The sequence below is a fragment of the Dendrobium catenatum genome, unplaced genomic scaffold (assembly GCF_001605985.2).
Source record: "Dendrobium catenatum unplaced genomic scaffold, ASM160598v2 fragScaff_scaffold_390, whole genome shotgun sequence".
In the NCBI taxonomy this organism is placed as follows: domain Eukaryota; kingdom Viridiplantae; phylum Streptophyta; class Magnoliopsida; order Asparagales; family Orchidaceae; genus Dendrobium; species Dendrobium catenatum.
Genome location: NW_021318852.1, coordinates 2,584,750 through 2,604,912, shown reverse-complemented (window position 1 = coordinate 2,604,912; position 20,163 = coordinate 2,584,750). Strand labels below are relative to the sequence as shown.

At 36.6% G+C, this 20,163-nt stretch overlaps 1 protein-coding gene across 3 annotated transcripts in view; it reads left to right on the top strand.

The window, feature by feature from the left end:
* LOC110104970 (vacuolar protein sorting-associated protein 53 A) overlaps positions 1-20,163 on the top strand; it is a 74,130-nt gene that overhangs the window by 46,916 nt on the left and 7,051 nt on the right. For all 3 annotated transcript variants that reach the window (XM_020834288.2, XM_020834286.2, XM_020834287.2), the window contains 10 exons: positions 5,452-5,643; positions 5,726-5,761; positions 5,836-5,940; positions 6,022-6,081; positions 10,790-10,867; positions 15,256-15,363; positions 15,474-15,539; positions 15,904-15,981; positions 16,064-16,197; positions 16,703-16,796. In XM_020834288.2, the coding sequence (XP_020689947.1) occupies positions 5,452-5,643; positions 5,726-5,761; positions 5,836-5,940; positions 6,022-6,081; positions 10,790-10,867; positions 15,256-15,363; positions 15,474-15,539; positions 15,904-15,981; positions 16,064-16,197; positions 16,703-16,796 (951 nt within the window). The remainder of the gene's footprint in view (positions 1-5,451; positions 5,644-5,725; positions 5,762-5,835; positions 5,941-6,021; positions 6,082-10,789; positions 10,868-15,255; positions 15,364-15,473; positions 15,540-15,903; positions 15,982-16,063; positions 16,198-16,702; positions 16,797-20,163) is intronic.

Here is a 20,163-nt window from a genome sequence, read left to right as displayed (position 1 = left end):
TTTAATAATTTTAGCATTTATTTAATAAATAGCCCTGGCTTTGATATCCCAATTGTCACATACATGTGTAGACAATCTAGGCTTTGACAATCGTGTCTCCTCTCCCTCTTACGGCAACACACAGCTTAGTACAAGCAATCAATCAAGAGTTGCACTATGAAATCAAGCGTTTGGAGACTACATACTGGCGAGTCGTTCATATCGCGTATCTTTCCATCTCACGCTGGCTTTGAATAGATTGTCTACATTCCTCAACCTGGCAGCAACTTTGAGAAGTGATGAGCAAGCCTGTAAGAAGCATCACTTGAGTTATTTTTATTATAATGATGATTTATTTTTCAATTTAATAGTTTTCATATTTACATATATTTTATTTATAATTAGTTAATATTATGCTCTATGTTTAAAATGATGCGCACTGTACTGTGTGCTATGTGCTATGGCTCAACGGGGAGCTTTGTATCCTGCTATGTCATCCAGGTTGACAAGTATTCTCATTGTACTCAATTTTAATTATTTTCAAGGTTAATTACAACATTTGAAGATTCTTTACTTACTCTCTATACTTTCTCATTTATTTTGATTACACAAACAAATTCAATGTAGTAGATCTTTATAGCATTAAATCGAATTGATTCTCAGTTGGCATTATTATATTTAAAGGAAAATAAAAGGATTACTAGGATTTTAAATAAAATTAAGATGCTTATTTTATAAGGCACAGGCCAATCATAATTCATTTTCCTTAAAGTGTTGCACAAGCTGTAAATATAAAGGAGTCATGGGAGAAAGATGATACGAGTTTATATTCTTTAGTTAGTTCCATTCAACACTTGCTTAGCTAGGTCTATTGTGACCTTTCCTATTGCTCCTGTCCCTTATTTAGGTGTTAGACCGGTCCAGCCGGTCCGCACGGGACTGGCATTTCGCAAACAGGTAGGATCTCTGAATCCTGCGGAGATCGAGCGGCCCGACCTCCCAAGCGAAGCTTTTTAGGAAGCTTTTTTGAGGGTTTTGAGTGGAAAATTTGAATGTAGGGACTGTTTAGGGATTTCCTTTTAATTTGTATGCATTAAATACTTTGTTTTCATAGGATTAGGGCATCTTGAATTTGGTTGAAATTTGAGATCTCTTAGAATTAGGTTTTTCTTTGGGCTCTAGCGGCGTCTAGAGATTTGGGAGAGATGAGATCGATCCTCCTCTCGAATAGAGGATCAATTGTATCTTGCTATTTTCCGTTTTCCTTTCATAAAATAATATAAATTATCTATTATTTTTGTGATTTTGTGCGGACTTTTGTGAAGGATTCTCGCTGTTTTCCGAAGATTGATAGGAAATACTTGAGATTTACAAGTGTTTCCTATCAAATTGGTATCAGAGCAAGTCTTGGGACCGGTGGAGGGTTGTTTTCGGCAAATTCCAGCAGCACTTTTTTGCCCGAAAAAATAGGAAGTTGCTGTTTTTTTACTCCAAAATCCAGATTTTATGAATCTGCAAACTCCGGATTGTAATGGCGGCTAAGAAAGTTGATGCTTTGGAGGAAAGACTTGAAGGAGAGATGAATCACATCAAAGAAACTGTGGAGGAAAGAATTTCTTCCATGGAGGGGCAGGTGGCCGATCTCAAGGATATGATGAAAAGAATGTTGGAGCTTCAAGCACAAACAGCGGCATCCGAAGTGAAGGGCCCAGAAGCAAAGAACACCTATTCTGAAATCCGTAAGGAGGAAGAAGAGGTGGAAATCGTGGAAGGGGAAGAAGAAGACCCTATGTGGAGCCTTTCCATGGGGAGGAAAGAGGAGATCGACATGGGGAAAGGTATGGCTATGGGGGAGCGGAGTACAGAGGGGCTGATTGGGAACGCCATATGTGTTAATTTTGAAGGAAGAAGAGGGGAATTCGAAGGGTGTTTGGGCTATGGAAGGGCAAGGGAAGACCGGGAGACGTGGGGTGGGCCGAGCACTTGGGAGAGGGGAAGCTATGAAGGAATAAGGGGGAATGGTGGAGATCGGAAGGTGAGGAAGTTGAAGATGATTATCTTTGAGGGGGAGGCTGCGTATGGGTGGTTTTATGATGAAATCAAGAATTCTGTACTTTTTATTTAGTTTGAACAATCGTGTATTTTGTTTTCTTTTTTTTTTAGCTATCCAATGATCAGAAGGTGAGGAAGTTGAAGATGCCTATCTTCGAGGGGGAGGATGCGTATGGGTGGATCTATAAGGTGGAAAGGTACTTTGCCGTTAATGGGCTAAGGGAGGAGGAGAAACTAACAGTAGCAGACCTATGTTTGGAAGGAAAGGCACTGTCATGGTACCAGTGGAGAGACCAGATGAGACCTATCAGAAATTGGAGGAAATTCAAAGACTGCATAATAGAACGTTTTCAAACCAACCAGGGAGGAGATTTCTATGAACAGTTTTTTGCTCTGGCACAGGAGGGATCAGTAGCAGACTATCGGGAGCAGTTTGAGCACCTAGCCAGTAGGGTGGAGCGATTATCAAATATGGTATTGGAGGGGAACTTCATGAAGGGAATGAAGGCAAAGATCCGAGCGGCAGTGAAAGTTCTGATGCCTAGTGACTTGGGAGAGACCATGAAGTTGACACAGCTGGTGGAAAATCAGAAGAATCTGGAAAAGGGGGTCAGGAACAGTGGCTCAGGAAGCTCTTACAGAACGATGACCACTCTTCTAGCACCAAGGGGTCTGCATTAGGCAACATTAATGAGACCACCAGAGAGAAGCCAGTAGGAGGGAGTGGGAAAAATTTCAAGAGACTGACATAGAAGGAGGTGCAAGAGAGGAGGGCAAAGGGGTTGTGTTTCAGGTGCGAGAAGAAGTATACGCCAAGACATCGGTGCAAGGACCGAACTCTTCAGGTTATCACCGTCTGCGATGACGAGGAAACTAAGGAGGGAGGTGGTGTCAGTTTTCTTCTTGTGTGTCTTTTGTGTTCAAGAAATATAGGGTTCCCTATATCCCTTGTCTACATCAATCTATAAGGTGGAGAGGTACTTTGCCGTTAATGGGCTAACAGAGGAGGAGAAACTGACAGCAGCAGGCCTATGCTTGGAGGGAAAGGCACTGTCATGGTACCAGTGAAGAGACCAGAGGAGACCTATCAGGAACTGGAGGGAATTCAAGGATTGCATAATAGAACATTTCCAAACTGACCAGGGAGGAAATTTCTATGAGCAGTTCTTTGCTCTGGCACAGGAGGGATCAGTAGCAGACTACCAGGAGTAGTTTGAGCACCTAGCCAGTAGGGTGGAGCGATTATCAGATACGGTATTGGAGGGAAACTTCATGAAGGGGTTGAAGGCAGAGATCTGAGTAGCAGTGAAGGTTTTGATGCCTCATGACTTAGGGGAGGCCATGAAGTTGGCCCAGCTGGTGGAAAATCAGAAGAATGTAGGAAGGGAGCTAGGAGCAACAGCTCAGGAGGCTCTTACAGGACGATGACTACTCTTTTAACACCCAAGGGGCCTGCATCAGACAACATTAATGAGACCACCAGAGAGAAGCCAGTAGGAGGGGTGGGGAAAATTTCAAGAGGCTGATAGAGAAAGAGATGCAAGAGAGGATGGCAAAGGGGTTGTGTTTCAGGTGCGAGGAGAAGTATACACCAGGTCATCGGTGCAAGGACCGAACTCTTCAGGTTCTCACCGTCTGCGATGATAAGGAAACTGAGGAGGGAGGTGAGGAGGAGACAGAGGAGGAGATGGAGGAGAAGCTACACTTGGATTTGACTGAGATTTCTCTGAACTCAGTGGTAGGATTCATTATGAATCATACCATGAAGGTGAAGGGGGAGACAGAGGGCAGAGAGGTGGTGGTGCTAATTAATAATGAGGCTACCCACAATTTCATTTCCACTCAGGTCGTTGACCAATTGGGAGTTAAGTTGGTGGACACCGGTTGTTATGGAGTGATGATGGGTACAGGGAAGGTGGAGAAAGGTCAGGGGATCTGTAAAGGAGTGACGTTGAACATTCAGGAGATTCAGGTAAGGGAGGACTTTCTCCTATTAGAGTTAGGAAGTACTGATGTCATCCTGGGGATGAAGTGGTTGCAAATCTTAGGGGAAACCAAGGACAATTGGGGAGCACTCACAATGGAATTAATAGTGGATGGGAGAAAGGTGGTTATAAGAGGAGATGCAGGGCTATCCAAAGTCATGGTATCACTTAAGACCATGGTTAGGGGCCTACAAGAGGTGGGGGAAGATTTTTTGGTGGGACTACATAAGCTGGATGTGATCAGGATGTAGGAGGGAGGGAATGTTTCTCTTTCGGTGCAACCCTTGAGTCAGCAATTTGGTAAGGATTTTCAGCCACATCAAGGATGGTCACTTACACGGGAACATGAGTATATCTCCACCTTGAGGACAAGGTGGATCTTTGTGAGGGGAGTATTGCTAGACCGGTCCAGCCGGTCCGCACGGGATCGGCATTTCGCAAACAGGCGGGATCTCCGCCTCATGCAGAGATCGAGCGGCCCGATCACCCTAGCGAAGCTTTTTAGGAAGCTTTTTTGAGGGTTTTGAGAGGAAAATTTGAATATAGGGACTGTTTAGGAATTTCCTTTTGATTTGTATGCATTAAATACTTTGTTTTCCTAGGGTTAGGGCATCTTGAATTTGGCTGAAATTTGAGATCTCTTAGAATTATGTTTTTCTTTGGGCTCTAGCGGCGTCTAGAGATTTGGGAGAGATCGATCCTCCTCTCGAATAGAGGATCAATTGTATCTTGTTATTTTCCGTTTTCCTTTCAGCAAATAATACAAATTATCTACTGTTTTTGTGATTTTATGCGGACTTTTGTGAAGGATTCTCGCTGTTTTCCGAAGATTGATAGGAAATACTTGAGATCTACAAGTGTTTCCTATCATTATGTTGACACATCTCTAAAGAATGGACCTTGTAAAATTCAACACATCTGTATGTCAATTCCTGAATTTCTTAACTGCAAGATTATATCTTTCAACTATGACATAGATCCACTTGAACGCAAAAACTTGCGAAGGGAAAGCTCCAAGCTTCACCTTCTTCCCAAGCAAGCGATGTTGATGGAGAAACAATAGAGGTTGTAAATGTCACTAGGGTATACAGCCTTGAGTGTGTTATCATATCGGGTTTACATCCTTGAGTGAGTTATCATATGACGTCATTTGAAAAGTAGTATTTACTGGTTCTCTTGAGAAGGATTGATATTTAATATTAAATCAGCAACCGATTATGGACCATATGCCAAAATTTATGAAACGAATACTCAGTCGATTTAATGTTTGGTAGTTTTTGCTCTCTCAAGACTTGAAGCATTCACATGCTTTAACTTGAATATTTGAATTTTTTCTTGGTGAATAGACAAGAATATGTATTTAATTATTTTATTGCAGAATTTCTGAACTGAAGAAAAATAGCAGTGATTTTTTCATCTCCCCTCTACATTTCAGGCACTACAGAGGACCCTTGAATTTGAGGAAGAGTTAGCTGACAAATTTGGAGGAAATACAACCTCTCGAGAAAGAGATTTTGGAAGTGATGAAGAAGCAGATGAGACTAAGAATAAAAATCAAATTGTCTCGGATATCAGGAAGAAATATGAAAAAAAGCTCGCCATGCATAATGGAGGAGGAATAGATCCAGTATGTACCGAATATTTTCATATTTGGACTAGTTTTGGTTGCAGTTGGTCTTATTTTTCTTCTTTTGTTTACTGATTGGAAGGACAAGAATAAGGACTCTTCCGTGCCTGATGCTGGGGTTAGTTGTTTTTTAATGGTTATCACGTTTTTTTCCCCTGAAATCATTATCTTCACATATTTGTGACTTGACAGTTCAACTTTCACGGTATTATTTCATCCTGTTTTGAGCCGCATTTAGCCATTTATGTGGAACTTGAGGAGAAGACCCTTATGGAACATTTGGAGAAACTTGTTCAGGTAAATATGGCAAGTAGGAAAATTGCTCAAGAGTTATGCTATGATTTAGCTATAGTTGCTTATGACAGTCTTTTTAAATAGGAAGAAACCTGGGAAACTGAAGAGGGTAGTCAGACAAATATTCTATCAAGTAGCATGCAGGTAAAGTTTTCTGGTATCATTTTTTACAACTTATATTCTCTAAGAGAGAAGGGTCAAAATGGTCCTGGACCATTTTTATGGGGCCGTTTTAGTCTCAACTATCTAATATATTCAATTTAATCCCTTGACTCCTCAAATATGATCTAAAATAGTTAGATTATTTTGAAAAATATTTGAGGAGTTAAAGGGATCATATTTGAGGAGTTAAGAAACTAAATTAGACACATTAGATAATTTGGGACTATAGTAGCCACTAAATTATTTTGGGACTATTTTGACCTTTCTCTCTTTTCTAATTGCTTTTTTAACAAATTTTTATAGTTGTGCATTGCTTAAAATTTTCTTCAGATATTTTGCTAGTGTCTGGATATGTTGTTGTTTACCTTCATGCGGACACATGCACAAGCAGCTTTTATTTGCACATACCAAAAATCACAGGCACCCCTGCCTGCCAAGCAACTTAATGAACTTGGGTGGATTAGAAGTGTCAGCCTAAATTACTAAATGCTTGTCGTAACATCTTTTGCTTAGAGCAAATAAAGAAAACTCATACGGCTAATGTTTAATTGGATATGAATATGTTGCAGTGTCCATGCCAAAATACCATTTGTGAAATATGAATGATGCATGGCACTTGTGTAATATTTTCTTGTAATTCCTATCATTGGCGCATAATTGAATTGTGTGGGCTCCGAAAATTCGGCCTCGGCCTCCGCTCGCTTTTCTTATTCGGCGAGGGAGTTTTAACAGATAAGTTCCGAGGTAAATTTTGGAAGGCAGATGATGTCGGAACAAGAGGGCTCGGCCGGCTCTGTTCGTGGAAGCAGAGGGAAGGAGATCGGGGAGCTCGGCTTCGGACTGGATGGAGGAGCTCAGGTAAGAAGCTCTCTCTTTCTCCCTCTCTCTATTTCTCTCGGTTTGGGTTGAAGGAGGTGTGGAGGTTGGGGCTTGACTGAGATCGGAGGAGGAAACGTCGGAGAAGCTTCGTGTGAGCAGAGATCGTGAGTGTAACCAGCAGCCGAAGCCTTCATCTCCTTCGGTATTTAAAGTAGCGAAAGGCGTCTAGTTGGCACGGGATTTGGGCAGAGTTTCCGGAGAAGCGATGCAACGGCGCCGAGCTACAGGAATTCAGCGGGATTTCTTGCTGGATTTCGGGAGATTCGGTCTGCTTCTTGATGTATACGAGGTATGTAATTTTTTTTTGGTTATTACATAGAGGTTAACAAATTGCATCTCTGTACCATGCTGGATCCTTGCTGGAAGTATACATGGACTTATGCCGTAGTGGTTAGAACTATGGTACTAAATATTTGTGTATATTAAATGGGAAAAATCAATGTTTCAACCCTTAAAATTTTTAAATCAAGCATTGGCCTGTGAGGATGAACACTTATTCAGATGTTATGGACAAATCAACAATGCTATGGGTTGTTAAGGGCTGCATATGACATGCCAATCAGTAGTTTGATCGAGTATAAAGAGAAACATAAGATGTGGCAAGTGTTTTAGTTATCATTGCACTATAATCAATGATCTCTTCTATGTCATCTTTCTTTCTGTTAGTGAGTCGCATATGGATTCAATCATGGTTGAAATAGATCCAAAACGAAGGGTAAACAGGTTGGTTAAAAAAAACTTTGATTGATTTGGCATAGACTTGGATCCATGATCAATTATTTTTACAGCTTTATTACCTAGTGAAAAAGCCATAAATAGAATGGGGTGCGGTTGGCTAAGCAAGAAAGGTGTTGTCACGAAACAGTGGCTGTAGTTCCAATAGTCTTAGCAAAGTCAAGCAACGTTGTACTAGACAAAATTGTTTCAAAGTTTGAATGTTGCAAGCTAGAGGAAGATAGCAAAAGTGTTTAACTTCTTTTGTTGAAGAAGAATAGTAGTCTATTAAAGAGGTGAGGGTCGACTTTGCAAAAAGATATAGGCTTAAGGTTGATCCTTGATGTAATCCAATTGAAATAGGAAAATACTTGGTCAAACTACCTTGTGTTTGAACACAAATAACAACTCCTGCATACTTATCCTTATGTTCTTGAATATAAGCATTATTAACCCCTTTTTTATGTAGAACTTTTCATAGCACTTCTCTTAGAACTTTATCATATGCTTTCGCTAAATCAATAAAAATAATATGTAGATCCTCCTTATTTTCTCTATACTTCTCCATCAAACCTCTCAATAAATGTATAGCTTCCATAAACCTACCTAGCATGAATCCAAATTGATTTTGAGAAACATTAGTGTCACGCGGCAACCTATGCTCCATAACTCTCTCTCATAGTTTAAAAGTATGACACAATAACTTATTTCTTCTAAAATTCGCAAAATCTTGTGCATCACCTTTATTCTTAAAAATACGAATCATCACACTCATTCTCCATTTATCTGGCATCTTTTTAGTCTTTAAAATAATATTAGAAGTTTAGTAAGCCAAGAAATTTCTTCATCTCCTAAGCATTTCCACACCTCTATTGGAATATCATAAGGTCCAACAGCTTTTTCACACTTCATTTTCTTTAAAATCTCTTTAACTTTAGTTTTACTAATACACTGATAAAGATAAAAATCTTTATTTTTATTTAGGGTGCTAAGATCACTAAAGTCAATTGCATTCTCATAATCTTCATTAAAAAGTTGAGCAAAATATCTCATCCACCTTTATTGAATATTATTTTCTAATAAAAGCACTTTTTGATCTTCATCCTTAATATACTTCACTTGAATTAAATCCTTACTACTCCTATCTCTTTGTTTAGCTAACTTATACATATATCTTTCGCTTTAGTATCCACTCTATTATATAAATGATTAAAAGCTAAAATCATTTTGCAAATTGTTTTCATAGACTCCTTATAAGCCTCTTTATATATTTTTCAATTATCAGAGTTTTTACATCTAAACTAATTTTAATAACAAATTGTCTTATTTTTTATCTTTCATTGCACATTTTAATTCTACCACAAACTATTTTTACTATTAGTAGTTTTCCCCTTGATACTCCAAGCACATATTTTACAACATTCTTAATATGACTAGCTATTTTTTTCCACATAACATTACTTTCCTCATGCACTGACAAAATCTTAAGATTTAGAATCTTATTCTCAATTTTTTTTTTGTTAATATTTTTTAAACGCCCCAATTTAATGCTAGAACAACGATTTACTTTACTTTATTTTTAATACTCTGCCCATTCATTTTAAAGTTCAAAACTATTAAGCAGTGTTGGATACATAAACTTTCACTCGGAATAACTTTACAATTTTGGTAATCTAAACGATCAATTTTTCTTATAAGAAAATAATAAATTTGAGTTTTACTATATCCATTCTTATAAGTGATGAGATGCTCATCTCTTTTCTTAAATAAGGTTTTAGCAATAACAAAATCATAAGCTAAAGAAAAATCTAATATGATATTTTACCACATTCACTAGTTGCTCCAAAGCCATAGCTATCATGAATGCTTTTAAAATCATCCACATCTCTACCAACATATTCATTTAAATCTCCTCCAATAAAAACTCTTTCTTTGAGAGGTATCATTTGTAATAAATCTTTTAGTTCATTTCAAAATTTTAATTTTGAACACATCCAATTCTATTTGAGGAGCATATGCGCTTATTATATTAATAATCTTAGCATCAACAACAATCTTCAAAGTTATAATTCTATCTCTAATTCTATTAATTTTTACAACATTATCCTTCAAACTCTTATCTATAATCACACCTACACCATTTCTAGTATGACTCCTACTAGAATATCATAGTTTAAATCCTAAACTATCAATCTACTTAGCTTTCTCTCCAACCCATTTAGTTTCCTAGATGCAAAGAATATTTTTTATCTTCCTACAAATCATAATATCTATTAATTCAATTAATGTACATGTAAGTGAACCTATATTGCAAGTTATTATTCTAATTTTAGTTTCATGGACTTGCTTCTTTGCTCACATTCGTCCATGATGTGGGAATCCTTACCTATTTAACATTGCACCCGGGCGCTGGTGCAGCGGTCCTTGCTTACTTGTCGCTGTATTCAGGACATACAACACGTCGCTTCCAGTGAACGCCCTAGCATTAACAAATGTATTAAAGGATTCATGTTATGATTATTCGACAAGTTTTACGCTGGCTGTTGACTATCTAACACAACTCTTCACTTTTCTTATATACAATACTTCCCCAATTAATCAGAATAAACAAGCCCTTAAAAGTCCAATTGGTCATAGGCTAATTACAAGGGATCTAACCAAGCTACAATATAATTGATTGCTTCATTTCCATTTTTTGGCTGAATTTTCATGTTTTCTTATTTATTTGTTTTATTTTATAAAGTTTCATTATTCTCTTGGATAAAATTAGGTTGAATTTGAATATTTTGTTTAAGATAGGATTAGCTTTGAATCCTTTACTGTTGTAACCCGATTTCTATAAATAGGGTCTAATGGCCTGTAACTGATAATTTTATTTGATGAATGGAAACTATTTTATGAGGTCAATCAAGTGCTATTTTGATCCAAGTTATGCAGGAAGACTGCTCTAAATTGTGTATATGGATTTTATTCCTCTTCCACCTCCATCATAAATATTCAGATGCTATGCTCCATCTCTCTTTGTTTTACTTGAAACTGGTTGTATATCGTTTAGTGATGCATTATGGAGGTTCATGTTGATATATTGTGTATGCAGGTATTCTTAATAATACGGAGAAGCTTAAAGCGGTGCAGTGCATTGACCAAGAATCAAACGCTGTTTAACTTGTTTGAGGTAATACTGTATGTAGTAGATGAAGAGTAAGTTCTAGTTTTTACCATTGTTTTCTGATCAATTCTGCATCTCTAAAAATTAGTTAAACTTTGTTATTTGTACTAATGGAATAATTATATGGCAACTGTATAGTGCAGACAGTGAATTACTAAAACATATATTAAAACAATGGCCCGACATCTTGCAAATGTTTAAGTTAAGCATGGACTCATTTTTCTGAGATAGTGATCTGTAGTGGTTTTCAACAGAAGCTATATATTTATTAGTTTATTATGTTTTTCTTTTTAGCTTATTTTCTCTATACTAACTGATGTTATTTTTGTATGACATGCTAACTCTTGGTGGTCTTTTTTAATTTTAAGATTTCTGGGGAAATGTTACAACTTATCTGCAATTCAATTTTTCAAGATTTTTTTTCATATTTGACATCTCAACTTATTACTAACCATTGAGTATCATTTTCACATGTGAAAGTATTTAGGAACCACATTTGTACACCCATGATCACCTTCTCAGGTGTTTTTATAGATAGTGATTGGTTTGTGACAAGGGCACCTCCTCTTAGGAGTATATCTCTCAAGAGACTCGCCTGGGACCAAAAGAGAAACTCACCTAAGGAGAACTACCGGCGTTACTCACCACTGCTAAGGAGCTAGCTCTACACTGAGTGACCAAGAAGTTCCCCATAGATTTCCACTCATCTTAATTAGATCATTCCCTCTGAGGTCGCCATACTCAACTACAAGCAAACGCCTATTTCAAAGACCCTACACCCCTCACAACTACTATCATGCTCCATCTTAGATACTCTTCATCCCCACCAACATCTCTGCTCTCCTTTCATGACAAGGCGACCTCAAGCCTCCTACGATAGTCACCGGGCTGACTAGACGACTTGTCAGCTACATGTCCATCTCCTCTCGAGATTCTCTCACAGACTCACCCCTCTTGAGCTCACCGGACGATAGACAACTCTTTCGACCATTGACTCCACCCTCCTTCAACCAATAAGGATGTGACACGTGTCCTAGTTTAGCATGTAGTGTTGTACGGGTGTTATGTGTAGCATGCATTTTTTATTTTTCTCTGTATATCCTTTCCTGTGACTCCCAAAATCCTATAAATATAGGATGATGGGGAACAACTTGGGGACTTTTTCCTTTGGCTTTCTATTTCTTGTATTTTCCGATTCGTATAGTAGAGATTCTACTAGTTTAATCTCTCTTCTCTAATCTCATTATTCTCTCTACTCTGCACCTTCACTAACAGGTTTTTAGCTCACTAGGTAGATCTGTTTGTAAAGTCGGGTATCATCCACAGTATAAATTCGGATTTAACAACATTTTTTGTAAATTCTACAATTATTCATTTGTCAATTAATTATGTCTATTTTTTTTATTTTGGATGGTAAATAGTATGATATTGTATTTCATATTTTTTATGAAGGAAATAATCAAATTATGTGAATTCTTATGTGCCATCCTAAATCTACATTTGGAAGAGGGTAAATGGCTTTAATTTTTTAAATCTCCCAACACTTTTTTTTTTTTTGGGTCAACAAGTTGTGCTTGATATTTAACTAAATAATCATAACATTATATAAATTTTAGCCTGCAAAATTTTTTTTGTGGTTGATCAAAAGTTGGTGTTGTTGATTCATTGCCGCCATAAGTCCACCGTCGGCCACCCCAGGCCAATCCCGCCACCAGCGGCTCCGCTGGCCTCCTTGGGACGACCAAGCCACCGGCCTCCCTCTTGGGAATTTCAAATTTGTTTTCAAGAGGCATTGAAGACTTTCCTAAAATAGTTCCTTGATTTAAGGCTTTCATATTAATTGAATGTGAATTTGAATTTGAAATTCCAATTAATTCTAATTGATAGCCCAATTATTGAAAATTTTCCTTTCTTTCGAAATCTGAATTTTAATTCAGATTTTATTGAATCTTTGATTAGTAATGTGGGCCCACTCTACTTATGACAAATAATCTCCTCCCTCTCTCTATGTGGCCGGCCCCCTCATTGGGCATAATCTCTCTCCTATCTCATTAATAGGCCTCTTCATTAAGCCTCCATAATTACCTCCCACAATTCCCTCTCATCCAATTCAATTCTCCCCATTAAATTTGAATTTCAATTCAAATTCATCCCGCCAATTCCACTTAATCTGAAATTTAATTTCAGATTTCCATTCTCTCCCCAAATTGATTTGGGATTTAATTAATCTTGCCACCTAGGCAAGTACATGGCATTTACGTTTCACATCACCCTTCCACAAAATATATGTAATAGCCAACTTGAGCAACAAAAGGTACTAATTTCTATGGTGGTGCTTGGCCTCAACCAATCTATTATTATAAAAATTCTAGCTCTACTGACAATGTGTTCAAGAATTGCTACTTGCCGAAGCTAAAACTCAAAGTTAGAGAATTTTGTATATAATGTTTATTCTCCTAAAGCATATTTAATGCTGCTTTGAGATGTTGGACATGCTCTTTGTCATTCTTGAAGTAAATTAAGATATCGTCAATGAATATGACTACAAAACGATTTAAGCAAGAGTTGAAGGCTCTGTTCATCCAATCCATGCAAGCATCAGGGGCATTAAAACTTTTCACACCAGATATATAAAAGTTCACTCTTCTCTTGTGATAATATACCACAGCATGATAGGTAAATAGCTAGTTTATATCCAATATTGGGTCAAACTCAACTAGTGAAAATACAATGTGTTGCAGGCATATGCACAATATTGATATTGATATCATAATCATGATATCATAATCATGAACACACTAAGTAATTATCATGGATGAATCAGATGACATAGTAGTAGATAAATGTGATTGCAACTATGACTGATGTTGCTTATATAAATTTATCTAATATGAATGAATTTGATGCCTCAAAGTCAAATAAAACCCTTGTCAGTTGTGTTTTTAGTACTTATGGGAAAACATTACTAACTTATCTACCATTCACTTTTTCAAGATTTTTTCATATTGTGTATTTCCATTTATAATTAACCATTGATTATCATTTTCATCTGTGAAGATAGTTAGGCATCACATTTTTTCGAAATTCTACAATTATTTAAGCATTAATTTTCAAAATTTTCTTTAATGGGTGGTATATATAGTATGATACTATTTATTTCTCAAATCTCCTAATATATATATTCCTTGGTGGAATTGTGTATTCTTATCATAATTTTGTTTTTTGCATCTACCACCATATAAGTTCTATGCTCATGATCATGCACAATTGATTATGATCTACAACATAAGATGTGGATCTAGTTATATCAAATTCTATTACGATTTAACCGTTCATCAAGCTTGTGAAAAGGATAACGATGATCAAACTATATATAAAAGCTCTGTAAAGTCTAATAGTTCTCTCTCATCTTCATTTTCAGTTCATTAATCAATCTACACCACTCATTATATCCATTTTTAGCAAACCAATACAAGTGAATGTTGCTAACATAAGACTTTTGATTGTTCACGGCCTGAGTTCTTGTTGAAAAAATAGATGTTTATGCTCCTTTGGCTAGAGCGATATGGATTTGTGCTTAAACTTGTTATTATTGGCAAAAAGTGAAATTTGAGGGTTTACCCTTATGCTGTCAATCTTGCAAAATCTTTGATCTTGCATATGTTGATTGCTTTAAGGATCATCCAAATTTGGGTATCCTATTGTTCATATTATGAATTTACAAATTTTATGTGTGACAAATACAAATGATCAAATTAAACCTACTAATTTGTTGAAAAGTATTCTCACAGCCTTGATGTTATTAGTTTGTTGAATGCTAGTCTCGCCTATTCTGTCATATCATCAGTTATGGATCTCGTGCCTCATAATACTTAAAGAGTCTTGTCTGAGGATGCTTTCAAGCAAACTATTGTGGTCTCAAATTTACTTTTAATCTCATTAATTTTTTTTTTTAATATATTACATCATTGTACCCCAATAATACTCATGATGGTTTTAAAGTGAAGGTTGTTGATGATTTAGGCTCCAACCAGTCTCAAGATTCTATGAGAAATTTATCTAGTTTTGTGGATAAAAATGTTTCATCTTGTTTTCCCTGAAGAAGCAAAAATTGAAAAAAATTACTTTTTTGGAGATTTCAAGCTAGACATGATAATTCTCCTGTTGAGCCTTGCATTCTAGATTTAGCAGTTGCTATTTTGTTCTTTAGGAGAGCATGTTACTTACCATTTGAATATATATTACTCTTTTAGTTTACATGTATTTGTGTCTTTGTTGTTTTGCAGGTAGTTCTTTGTAACCAATTTTGTTTTTTATATATATGTGTGCGCTAGTGTGTGTACGCACTCAAATTAAATGATAATTTTTAACTTGCATTTGTCCTTTGTGATCAGGTATTTCAAAAAATTCTTAAAGCATATGCAACAAAATTATATGCTAAACTACCCAAAGCTGGTATTGGTATTGTTGCAGCGGCTACTGGCATGGATGTGCAGATAAAGGTTTTTATTCGACTCCCTTCCATGAGCTTTGATCTATTTTACTTGATTAATGGTGCTGGTAATGCATTTCAGTTTTGCATTAAGGTCATATATCTTTTCTGTGTCCTCAGATGTCTGATAGAGATGAGAGAATGATATGCTATATAGTTAATACAGCGGAGTACTGCCACAAGACGGTAAGTTAACCAGAAATCCTGAGACTAATTAATGCTAAGAAAAAAATCATGGGCATTGTAGCCAACAACTTTTTTTGTGATGGCTAAGCTTTATTGTTTTGGATGGAAACTATTTAATGCCATGAAAGTAACCCGACTTGGTTTGGAAATCTTAGATGCTGACTTCCTTGAGTAGGATGCCATATTATGTCCAATATTTTCAAACGAAATTTGATTTTTTTGGCTAATTACAGCAGAAGCTCTCTCTCTCTCTCTCTCTCTCTTTCTCTCTCTCTCTCTCTGTCTATATATATATATATATATATATATATATATCATTTCTTTAACATGTAAGAGGAAGTTATTATCTCTTTATAAAATACAGTCCGGTGAACTGGCAGAAAATGTTTCAAAGGTCATTGAATCTCAGTATGCAGACAAGGTGGACATGTCTGAAGTTCAGGTGTTTATTTTTTCAATCAATAAAATCAGTCTATTTATAATTTATTTTAGGCATGTTAATCAATGATTGTGTTTCTTCACAGGATGAGTATTCCGCAGTTATCACAAAGGCTTTGTTGACACTAGTACAAGGTATTGAAACTAAGTTCGATGCTGAAATGGTTGCAATGACACGTGTTCCATGGGCTAGTCTCGAAAGCGTTGGTGACCAATCCGAGTAAAGACTTCTCCAATTGGTTGTCTTCTTTTTCATTGTAACAGAGCATAAATGATATGGGTTAGGGTTTAGGGTTCTCTTTCAATTTAGATGCATTAAAGTTTAACTGCTCAATTTTATCTGGTTCTTTTCATCTGTATCCCAATTTGACATATTGGCAAATGGCAACCAATCAGAGCAAAGACATCTCCATATCGTTTGCCTTCTTTCTCGGTGTAATATAGAGCATAATGAATAATATTTGTTAGGGTTCTATTTTAGTTCAGAGGTGTTAAAATTTAATTGCCGTAGCCCATTCATTTGTTTTTTTTTTTTGTTATAATTTGGCATATGCATGCTTATTCTGTGGAGTTGATGGTTCTTCTTTTTGTCTTAGATGGAAATCCATGGTCAATGTTGTGGAAGAAATTAATATTAAATTTCATATGGAGAAGAAAAAATATTGGATTTAATATCCCAACATATAAGCTTTCATTGTCTTTGAACTTTCACATTATAATTGCAGGTATGTCAATGGCATAAACTCCATTCTTACTAGCAGTATTCCTACACTTGGAAGCCTTCTTTCTCCCACTTATTTCCAATTTTTCTTGGATAAGGTAAAAGCTTCAAAAGCCAAAATCGTACAGTTTATGAATTTTTCAATTGACATTTTTTGTGTGTTTTAGTATTTTTATTCGTTTAGTTTACTTGTTATTCTTCTTTAGGAGAAAAACACCAAATACCCATGATCATATACCTTCAGATGGTTTAGCATACGTGTAATCTTAACTGGATCAGAGAGGAAAAATGATGATCTGTAAATTAACTCGGTAGCTCTGGACAACTGAAAGTGTCGGCAACATGTACATGTATCCATCCGTGAAGGTAGTGCCAATAAAAATTCACACTACACTGAGTATTGTCGTATGTAGCGCAAATCTGCCCCAAGCTGTGTTAAATCTGTGCAAGAGCTGCAGGGACTAGTGAAACTCTCATCCCACTCGCAATCAAGCTAGCCATCAGAAGTCTACTAAGATGGAAGATCCTACTATGACCGGGGAAAACAAAGTAACATAGCCAGTTAGCTATGAAAGACACCAATAGTATATCCTTTGAAAATCCTATGGCTGAAACGGGTTGCAAACCATCTGTTGATTCTGGCTCAAATAGATCCTCTGAACATTGTTCTGTATCATATAATCTCCCTCTGAAAGGATTCTGAATCATTATAAACTCTGCAACAAGTGCTGACAAATGGAACAAGCTCGCAATCCAAATATCTAAAGATACAGTCTCTCTACGGCTGCGACCTCTCCTTCTTTGCTGATAGAGTTTGTAGTAGTGTTTCAAATTTTGGTGGAGTCCAATCAAGTAAACAAACTCCTCTTTCCTCTACTGTCCTACTGGTCAGCAGGTAAATAAATCATAATCAAGAGGAATACATTCCTTATATGGAACACCTAAAATCGACATGCAAGAAATGATATATAGATCCCAGAGTATAATCGTCATGGGTCCAATCCAACAGGTATTCGTAGCATTGTCCCAATGCTCAATGATGCTCTGAAGTCAGGAAAAAGAAAGACAGTTGTAATCAAATAAAGAGATATAAATGGCTTTATATACCCCTGCTTACTTCAGTACCTACTGATATCCTAAACGTGTAAATAGCCCACCTGATACAACCAGTCAAAGCTTAAACAAGACTACCAAACTTAGTATCATAATGCTGCTCTTCAATCTCATGATTTAGTAACTCATAACTAAGTAATCTAACAATACCTGTATGCCATGCAAAGTCAACTATTGGCTGCAAAATGCATGATCCCCATAACTCACTCCCTCAATGATCCGATCCAAAGAAGCACTGTCATTGCACCACAATCTAAGTGTAATGATCCAATTTATAAGACCGTGACTAACTGACAAATCTGAATTAAAGTAAGGCATGCAAGGTGATCGGGTAAATAATCTATCATAAATATCTCAGTCAACCAACATTTCTCTATGTCAAAACAATCGGTCTTGTACAGAAGCTGACTGAGCACGATCGAAGTCATCGATGTCCCTCCATATCTCCTCCTCTGAAGGCTCAGTACGAGGTAGTGAAAAAGGTCTCTGCCAATCAAGCATTGTCACCTGATTAACATAAGAAAGAAATGAAAATCATATAATTGGTGGCTGCAACGAATTCATCGTGGGAAAAAGCACCCAACAAATTCATTGGGAGGCAATTTGTTGATATATATATATATATATAAAGAGATGCATCTCTTCAAAGGCTCTAATCTAGCCCCACTTCATATAGTTTCATGTCTAAAAAATTCATCTCTTCGCTACCATAACTCCTAACAACAATCTAATCGATAAGAGAAAATGAAACATAAGAAAAAAAAATGGACTTATGTTTCGTTCTTGGTTCTTCCTCTCATAATCCAGTTGGAAGCTAGCCATCCCTAATCATGCATTCCTCCAGCCCTCCGCTTGCGCGTGCGATTCTCGTGACCAAACAAGACCAAGCTGCCTTCACCTTTGCTCCGATCGCGGCCCAGCAGCCCCATCCGACTAAAGTTTTGCTTTCAAATATGCCTTTAATATTCACACCTATATAGACTTCCGCTACTGACTGAAGGCAAGACTCACGTGCGAAAAGCTGTCCCCTTATAGTCTAATCTTACGTCTTACGTCTCGTTGTACGTCGCCTACGCATGTTCTGAGCCAAATCCGCCTGCACTCCTCTTTTCATTCCTCCTGCACACCGCCTCTTTTCAACCCGCGCCCGACGCCTCTCACATCGAAATTGATCTGCCCGCATGTGTTTCTCCCCTACGCGAACGCCTCCCTGCAGCTCCTCTCACGACTTCCCGCTCTCACGTGAATTGTAACTTGACTTTGTGAATTGCCTTCAATACTTAGTTTGCATTACTTCTATTCCAACCGAGCACTACACGTGTAGAACCACCCACAAAATTAAGTCACTTGATTGTGTTCTGTTATATGTAGCCTACATAAGTTTAATTATCAAGGCTCTGAAAATTGGACTGGACAATGAACCGGAAGGAGAGGTTTATGGTTCAACCAGTTCAATCGGGGTCGAACTTGATGATGTAATACAACAACAACAACAACATCAAGCCTTTATCCCACTACGTGGGGTCGGCTACATGAATCCTTTTTCTCCATTGTGTCCTATTAAAAGTCAAATTCTCGTAATAACTTGATGATGTAATAAATAATAATATTATTTAAACATAAGAAAATTAATATAATAATATGATGATCTAACCTTAAACTTAAACACAAATTCATCTTATCATACATATCAAATATCCAAATTAAAAATGAGTTGGAGGTTTAAAATCACATTTTATAAGCAATATAATTCATATTTAATATAAAATTAAAATTAAAACTTAAGCAATTGGGAAGAAATTAATTCAAGATCTCGCGTCGTTGATTTTAAATCCGACCGAGATGATTTCAATTCCAGACCTTGTGCTGTCGACCTTAGGTCCGGTTAGACTGTTTCAAAGCGAAGACCTCGCGCAATCGACCTTAGGTCTGGCCAGGATGGTTTCAAAGTGAATACCTCGTGCTGTCGACCATAGGCTCGATCGGTAAGAAATTAAAGTCAAGTGCCATCTCGACCTTCCCATGAGGGGAGGGGATGCTGGCAGGCTATTGAAATCGCTACAGAAAACTATTGGAGAATCATTTGAATTTGAATTGATTAATTCAATTAATTAATGTGAGAATGATTAATTTGGATTAATTGATTAATTCAATTAAATAATTAATTAAAAATTAATTTATTGATATGATGATTTAGTTGAAATTAATTAATTAAAATTAGTCAATTGTAATTAATTAATTAATTAAAATTAGTCAATTGTAATTAATTAATTAATTAAAATTAGTCAATTGTAATTAATTAATTAATTAAAATTAGTCAATTGTAATTAATTAATTAATTAAAATTAGTCA